Consider the following 9,033-nt stretch of genomic DNA (forward strand, 5'->3'; position numbering starts at 1 on the left):
GGACGATAGGACGCATGGCTTCTGTGACAGAAATTCTATGACAGAAATTCTGTCACAGAAGCTGCAGTTAGTGACTGCTGAGACAGGTGGCGCTGTCTCAGTAATCACACGGAGCAGACGAAGAACGACGTTCTTCGTATGCTCAATGGGCTCTATGGTGAGCTCCTATGGGGGACCGTGACGGGTCACGGTCCCCCAGAGGAATGGGGTACCCAGAAAACCACGGCGGGGGGGCGGACACGATCGTCGATGCCGCCGCCGCTCGATTTAATACAAGGGATCTAATTAGATCCCTTGTATTAAACGAACAGCGGCTCCCACTGTACATTCAGCTCCGCTTGTCAGGAGCAGGGCTGAATGTACAAAAAGAAACTACTCGCCCGGCGCCCGAAACTGCATGTCCCGGGCGTCGGGCGATAGGTATTCGCTCCATAAGACGCAGGCACATTTTCCCCCTCCTTTTGAGGGAAAAAAAGTGCGTCTTATGGAGCGAAAAATACGGTATTTGGCTCCCAGACCGGAATGGCAGTCGGGAGCTACATAGTATTTGAGGTTGAATAAGTCCATCAAGTCCAACCTATATACATACACACACACACACACATATATATATTCGGGTCAGGGAGCCATATACAGTACATATATTACTAAAGCTGAGGCTCGCAGACCTGAATGGCATTTGGGAGCTCCCTAATGCAATTCAGAAATTCGGATCCCGAATGCCATTTGGGTATGGGAGATTCAGCTTTAGTATTATTATCTGTATATTGTTCTCTATGGTATTCGCAGCGAATATTCGTACACTCATTCGAAACTAACAAAAATTCATATTTCATCCAAATCCGAAACCAGAACCGAATTGTTTTTCGAATCTGAATGCCAAAATAACAAAATATCTGAACCGACCCGAACTGAATTTTTCCGCAGCTTACATGTCTAGTAGTTTAATGTTCCCAAATTTACCTGGGTAAGCGGCATTACCCTTTAAAGTGTATTTATAACCAAACTCCCCATTATGCTAGAGAGATTTGCTCTCTGTTATGTCAAATCTCCCCAATGGTACATGAATGATATAAATCTGTTTTAACCAACCACTACTCTATTAAGAGTTTGTAAATAGTACTAGGAAGTGTTAGAACTTCTAATAGGTTTTTATTGACATTTGTGTCCCTACTGGGGAGATTTCTTCTCACTTCCTCAAGACAGGAAGTGATGGCAAATCTCTGCAATGGGGAATGCAGGAAAAAAAATACATTTTTAGTGGAGCGGGAAGGGTTAGAATGTCTGACAATGTTTTTATTGCTATAAGTGGTTTCCGTTCCAATTTTTTATATGAGGAACACAAGAACGGGATGTGAAGGAAAATCTCCACTATGGGGTCAGAAGCAGAAGTTTAAACTTTTCCAATATAAAAATATAATTATAGTTGTCTGAAGGTTGGCTTGAAGTTTGTCTGGTATTGGGGCTCAATGTTCTATCAATAAGTTGTATGTTGAATGCTGTCTTTCAGATTCTAGTTTAGACATCTTCCCCAACAAGCTCACCCCACTGGCTGACAACCTGTGCCTTGTAGACGCTGGTTACTTTATCAATGCGAGCTTCCCTCCTTTACTGCGGACGGAAAGGAAGGTCGATATCATTCTATCATTTGACTATACACTGGACACCCCACTTCAGGTAAGCAGTTTGGGAACTTCAAGTGGAAGGGATTACAATTAGTACTACTACAAGACTTTTCTACATAGATAGTTGAGCACAGGGGTAGGTAACCTTGGCACTCCAGCTGTTGTGGAACTACAAGTCCCATGAGACATTGCAAACCTCTGACAACCACATACAAGACTCCCAGAGCCAGAAGCATGCTGGAATTTGTAGTTTCACCACAGCTGGAATGCTGTGGTTGCTTACTCCTGGTTTAGCAGCTAGATAGCCATGACTTGAGGGAGGTTGGAGATAAAATTGCCCTTTTTGTACCCATGAGCAGTGGTAATAACAACATGTTCTTATGGGATGGGAACACTTCCACACTTCCATTATCCATCCTTGAAGAGATTTGTTTCAGTTTATATCCCAATATGTGAAATATTATAAAGCTTCCCCAGATAATTGGTGAAATGGCCGGAGGTACTACTTTTTTTCGTTTTGAGATTTTCCAATCAGCTGATCGAGGGATGCTGGCTGGAAGGATGCTGACAGCGGCACCCACTGGGCGAACTTAGTCCGGTTCCTGAAGAAATTTGCTTAATGTGTGGCCAGCTTTGTACCAGGGGTGGGCAACTCCAGCCCTCCAAGTATTGTGGAACTACAAGTCCCATAATGCATTGCAAGACTGAAAATTACAGGCATGACTCCCAGAGGCAGAGGAATGTTGGTATTTGTAGTTAAAGTACAGCTGGAGGGCCAGGATTGCCCACCCCTGTCTTAGAGAGTTGTCCTCAAAACAGGTGTGCCCATTGGAAGATTTCCTCTTGCTTCCTGTTTGGTTGACAACTATAAAAATTTGAGATTTCCCATCATTTTCTGTCTCAGTAACAATGGTGACCAGAACACACAGAGAGGGTGAATCCCCCAGCAGTGAATCTCCCCAACAGAGGTTTGAGTACTTTTTGATAGCTTTAGGGCTTGTTCACACCATGGCCGGACCAGATTTGCAGCAGATCTGCAAATGTAGTGCAGTGCATTTTTACGGTTTTTTTTAGCTTAAAATTGGCTTTCAGGTGCAGTCCAGTGCTTTTGCATGCATTTATGATGCATTTCCATGCGTTCCAGTGCTTTCCAGGCCAGAGAAAACAACAGACTGCGGAAGAGAGCCCAGAAGTACCATAAGGATACATTGGGATGCTTTTTTTGGTTCAGGAACAAATTGTTCTGGTCTGGATATGATCTGGACATGGTGTGAACAAGCCCTTAGTCCAGGAGTAGGCAACCGTAGCCCTCCAGCTGTTGTGGAACTACAAGTCCCATGAGGCATTGCAAGACTCTTGACAGCCACAGGCATGACTCCCAGACATTGGCATCACTAGGAGGGTGCGGAGGGTGCAGCCCGCACCTAGGTGACACCATTGGAGGAGTGACACCAAAATGACTGGCAGTCGTTTTGGTGTCACCCCCTCTATAAAGCCGAACACCCAGTCATGGACCGAAAGCCCGACAGCTGCTCAAGAGAGGAGGGGACCCGGCGTAATGCATTATCCCGCCAGGTGAATGTCCCCTCCTCTCTTTGCCTGCGTCCATCACCAAGATAGCTGTAGGCAGGTATAAGCACGTGACGTGATGACGTTGTGTGTGCACGATGATGTTACGCGCATGCGCAATGGCATCACTGCAGGGTGTCACCCGGTACCCGCTCCGGGTGACACCCTGCCTCGGAACACTCCTGCTCCCACAGACAGAATGCTGAGGCTGCCTACCTCTGTTCTAGTCCTTTCTCACCATAACCTGTATGGTTATACTGTCCCAACAAAGGTCCTAATCTATCCCTGCTTCATCCCACAGGAAAAAAAAAAAGGTTTGACTAAAAATACACGTTTATTTGGAACCCTACTAATACAATAATGCTGTTTTCTGTGTCACAAGTTCTATAGCAATTATGTTATTTATCTTAAATGAGATGGTGAGAACCTCTACAGTGACACTGAGATGCAGAATAAATAATTGATCTGTATTCTTTCTGTTTGCAGTCCGTAGAGCAGACATGTACCTACTGTACAACGCAGGGTATCTGTTTCCCCCGAGTATCACTGAGCGACGAAGACAGAAAGAAACACAAGGAGTGCTACATTTTTGAAGATGAAGACAATCCTAACGCTCCCATAGTGCTTCACTTCCCTCTTGTGAATGACACATTCCGAAAATACAAAGAACCCGGTACGTCCTTTTCTTTCTATGTTGCAGCGGCCCTTCTGTACCTGTTTTTTTTTTTATTCAATTCTTTTTATTTAAACCAAGTGTTTTTAAAATGAAGACATAATCCTGGAAGCTGGTTGTTCACGTTTTTGGTGCCTTGACTGTGTATTGTATTTTGGGGTTTATAAATTATCATATCTAGTTTGGTGATTTGATAGATTTTCATTCTTTATATATCTGCACAGAGATTTTCATCTGATCCAACACATCTGACACATAGGGTGTATTTATAAACAATTCACAGAGCCATTCGTCCTAAAAAAAACTCTGTGAGTGTTCATTCTGTTGATGGAGGCAAAAATTAATGTTCTTTTTCCTAAATGTTGAATGTATAATTAGAAAAATACTCCACTAGATGGAGCTGAGGAGCATAAAAAATAAATACGTCTTTCCTTTTCTCCTCAACTCCATCTAGTGGCCATATGTAGTATTTTCTCATTATTACATTCGACCTGAAAAGAAAATAAACTAAGGACGTTTTTTTTTGCCTCAATTCAGAATGAACATTCACAGAGTTTGGCAGGAAGAATGGCTCTACAAATTGTTTATAAATGCCACCAATAGCCTTAAAATGGATCTCTAACAAACACACCCACATAAAATACATATCTGTTTTCCATTTCTTCTACCAAAGTATTTGTAATGCTATGCAGCCATCTTATGATTTACACACGTCTGCCACACTGTACAGCCAGGATGGCCACACCGCTACTTTCTGGTTCAGCTCTTTTGTTTCTAGAATCACCTTTCTGCTAATAGGACAGAGGTGATAATGGAGATTCACTGTCCAAGAGTTAAAATAGAGGTGACAAGCTGCATTACTCAAGCAGAAAACAATTGTGTCACCTGTCTGCCTGTGCATAGTGAATCACAGGACTGAACAGAATTACAAATAATTTGGCCATTTTAACAGTCAATATAAAAATATTTCAACTCTGTATGTAGCTATTTGCCTGGAATTCTACTTTAAACCAAAAATATTCTGCATTAGGCTCCATTCACATATAGCGTTTGCGCTTCACATGCGGTTTTCTGTGCAGAAGACCACGTGGAACGAAATTGCAAAAATGTTTTATCTGCACGGATTCTGCTCGTTTGCAGGTATTATATAGCTGAGCATGCGTGGAATCCGCCATAATATCGCGCTCGTACTATTTTGCCGGCCACGCGGTTTTGTACCACACGGCTGCCACAAAGGTCTGAACAATGCCCATTAAAGTGCATTTGTTTAGAGCAGCTCCGCGCATATTCGTTCGGCCGAATACGCACGGACAACCGCCCCTGTGTGAATGGAGCCTAAAGGTCCCCGCACACCTTACGATAATCATACGATAATCGCGGGAAATCCCGCGATCGTACGATTATCGTAAGGTGTGTGGAAGGCGTGCGACCTCTACTACTGTAAGGTCGCACAACTTTAAACTTACGAACATGTTCGAAAACCCGCCGAGCATCGTACGATGTTCGGCGGGTGTGTAGCATGTTCGTAAGATAAAAGCCGGACGGGCCGGTGTGCGCAAGCGCACACTGCCCGTTCGGCATTGCGGTCATCGGAAGCTCGCCCCTCAGGGGGCGTGGCTTGCGACCATTGCAAGTACGATCTGCCTATGCAAGATAGGCAGATCGTACGTTTTTTTAAGTACCTTACAACCATCGCAAGACAAAAGTCTTGCGATGGTTGTAAGGTGTGTGCCCAGCCTAAGGCAGGGTTTCACCTTTGTATCTCTAAAGAAGAACTCCGGGTAAAAATTTTATTAACCCTTGCAGTAGGGCTACCTCCGCACTGCAAGGATTAAGTGCTTGTTTATGTCTACTGTCAAAAATAAAAAAGTTATACCCACCGTATCTTCCGAACCGGCTTGCTCTTAGAGCGGTCCCTGGAGCCTCTCTCCCCCTATTCTGCAGTGATCTAAGGTCCCCTAGCCATCATGTTCCAAACAGTGTATAGGATGTGAGGACGCTGAGGGACATACCATCGCTGCAGTGGAGGGAAAGACAGGAAGGAGGGAGCGCTGTCGCAGCTGGCCAACTTGGAGGATCAGGTCAGTATAACATTGATATTGTTGACCCTAGGCAAAAATGAGCACTTAAGCCTTGCGGTGCGGGGGTAACTTTACTGCAAGGGTTAAGAAACATTTTACCCAGAGTTCTTCTTTAAACAAAAACCCTTCCATCTATAGCAATGGCATCATATATTCTTTCTATATTTGCAGGGGTCTTAAGGACTTCAGAAGAAATGTCGGATGGAGATGTGGATGTTACAGGAACTTGGTCACCGTATTTTCTCACAAACTTTACATACAGTGAACGAGACTTTGACCGGCTGATGGAGCTGACACAATATAATCTCCTAAACAATGAGGATCTAATCAAAAAAGCTCTCCAGACTGCCGTGGATAGAAGGAAAGCCAGGAACCTCTTAAGTGGATTGCCCCAAAGCCAAACTCAGCAGAAAACATAACCCAGGACCATTAGAAGCCCAACATCAAATACACCTAGCATTAACAGAGCAAGGTCCAAGGACAAGGTGATAGTTAAAGGGCAACTCCAGACAAAAGCCTTGTCTCTCTTTATACATTTCATGGCACAATTTACCTGCTGGAAAAGAACAGTGAAAGTAGTGCAGTATAATGTGCACATCAAAGCACGGTAATCGACAAAGCACAGCCCAATGTGTTGTGGTGCCATTCAATTTGAATGGCATCTTAACATATGCATGGAACACACCTGGGCCTCAGCACACTGCAATGCACAAAAATATATATGATATGTGTAGCAATGTACTCTGGTAAAAAGAAAGTGAAGTTTAGGGTCCATTTAAAATGAGTAGCTTGCTGTAGTGCAGTGTGCCACAATATGCCACAACGTACAATAAATTGCATGGCAACAGCGTTTCTGCAATGCATCCAGGTATGAACCAGTCCTTAGGTGTCTGGGGTTTTGTTCGCTTTAGAACTGCTTCTCACCCCATACAAGTCTACGGGATTGCAAAAGCAGCCCAAGCAGGTCAAATGCAGGACAACTGCACCTGCAAAGAAGTCTGAATGTCACAGGAGGCTCCTAAATTGATGTCAAAAGCACGCTGTATTTGCCCATCGGCTGCGGCTAGGGATTTCTGCAGTAGGAACCTACAGGTTGCGAGTGGATACCACACAGATGTGGCTGCTGTGAACATTCAAGGTAATGACAGGCTGATAGCGGCCACATCTTTCCGTGCCTGTCCGCAAGTAATTGTACATGGAATGAATAACTGCAGATTTGGAGAGATGCTCATCCCTGGACGCAATCTGTCTGCATCCAGGGACAAGCATATCTCCTGCCGCTGTCTGCTTGTCATTCGCTTGAACGGGCTCAGCGACCGCATCTGTGCGGGCACACCTAGGATCCAGCCACAAAAATCCGCAGGTTCTTGTCGAAGGAATTCCTCAGCCTTAGAGTTGTTAGCTTCACTATGTTAAAGCGAAATGTAATTTCTAGAAATATAATTCAATATCTATGTAACATTTATATTTATAATAAATAAACATTGTTAATAAACATTTGTGTATACTTTGTATTTCTGCATAAGTTTTAGCTGTACAGTTGAGAATGTTTGTGCATGTAGAAGATTGCTGAGTGGGGTAAAATCGGATCCAGATCAAAATATTCTCTTTAGTTTTGGGGAAGAGTAAGAACCTCTGTTATGGGTTTGCTGCAATGTAGTTGTCCCTGTGCATGACCCACAGTTCCTCATATACCCAGCAGCAGATTGTCTCTAGATGATCTCATCTGATTTATCAGTGTGGTGCAGGCGTAGGCAACCTTAGTACTCCAGCTGTGCTGAAACTATAGCCTCTGGGAGTCATGCCTGGGGCTGTCAGAGTTTTCAATACCTCATGGGACTTGTAGTTCCACGACAACTGGAGTGCTGAGGCTGCCCCTGGTGTAGTGTCTCCGGAAATGTCACCCCCTCCCATCCCTAATGCAGTAAAACTTTTGAAATCACACTGCCACCCCATCCCCATCAGGATTTCTCTGGACATATAACTCTCCCTGGTCTAGCAGTGTAGTGTCCCTAGCAATATCAGTACCCATTCCCCAATTCAACATTCCACATTGAAATACCACTGCAGCCCCCTTTCCTATACCCAGCAGGATGCCTCTGGACGTATAACTCTCCCTGGTCTAGCAGTGTACCGTAGTGTATCTAGCAATATCAATAATCATTCCCATCTCAGCGTTCCACATGAAAATACCAATGCCCCTATCCCCAGGAGGATGTCTCTGAACATAATATCTACCATACCTTGTCTAGCGGTGTAGTGTTCCTAGCAAGATCAATACCTATTCCCACTTGGAAATACCACTGTTCCTTCATTTCTAGCAGGATCTCTCTGGACATAGATCTCTCTCATTCCTGGTCTAGCAGCATGGTGTCACCAGCAAGATCAATACCCATTCCCAAGTCAACATTCCACATGGAAATATTTCTGCTACCCACCAACCCCCACCCTCTATATCCAGCAGGATGTCTCTGGACATATAACTCTCCCTGATCTAGCAGTGTAGTGTCCCTACTAATATCAATACCATTTCCCCAATTCAACATTCCACATGGATATACCACTGTTCCTCCATTTGCTGCAGCAGACCCCATCCTTGGTGTAGCTGCACAGATGAAAGCCTTCCTAGAACTTAGATGCCCTCTGATTGGACGAGGTGTACAGTAGATCATGATATCATGTTTCCCTTCTCTCCACATCATCCAATCAGAGAATGTCTTCTATCCATTGAAAAAAATACAAGGAATTCTCTGAATGTTGGCAATCCTGAGCAAGCGACTCTCTGTATTTAGTGCGCAGAGGGAAACCCACTGGAGCATCACCTGGAAGATCATGGCTATCACTGTATGTAGCTCTGACAAATATATTGATTTCCAGCATGCCCCGTGGCCCTCCAGAGATCAAATATAGATGCATTAAGCACAATTAACAATGAACAACGCTCTGCACTAGGGGTAATCCTAAACAAATAGAGTCAATCATTCTAAAAAAAAATTAAATGAAAGTAAAAAATAGTAACAACAAAGACATAGCACTTCTTTATTAACATTACACCCCATTCACACTGAGCGACATGGATATTGCG

At 44.0% G+C, this 9,033-nt stretch overlaps 1 protein-coding gene across 1 annotated transcript in view; it reads left to right on the plus strand.

Moving 5' to 3' along the window:
• The window catches only part of LOC108793921 (cytosolic phospholipase A2 delta-like), a 40,249-nt gene extending 33,882 nt beyond the window's left edge, over nucleotides 1-6,367 (plus strand). Inside the window, exons 17-19 of the mRNA XM_018564881.1 lie at nucleotides 1,511-1,677; nucleotides 3,681-3,867; nucleotides 6,120-6,367. Of these exons, the coding sequence (XP_018420383.1) occupies nucleotides 1,511-1,677; nucleotides 3,681-3,867; nucleotides 6,120-6,367 (602 nt within the window). The remainder of the gene's footprint in view (nucleotides 1-1,510; nucleotides 1,678-3,680; nucleotides 3,868-6,119) is intronic.
• The last annotated feature ends 2,666 nt before the right edge of the window (nucleotides 6,368-9,033 follow it).

Source organism: Nanorana parkeri, unplaced genomic scaffold (genome assembly GCF_000935625.1).
Source record: "Nanorana parkeri isolate BGI_ZX_2015 unplaced genomic scaffold, ASM93562v1 scaffold791, whole genome shotgun sequence".
In the NCBI taxonomy this organism is placed as follows: domain Eukaryota; kingdom Metazoa; phylum Chordata; class Amphibia; order Anura; family Dicroglossidae; genus Nanorana; species Nanorana parkeri.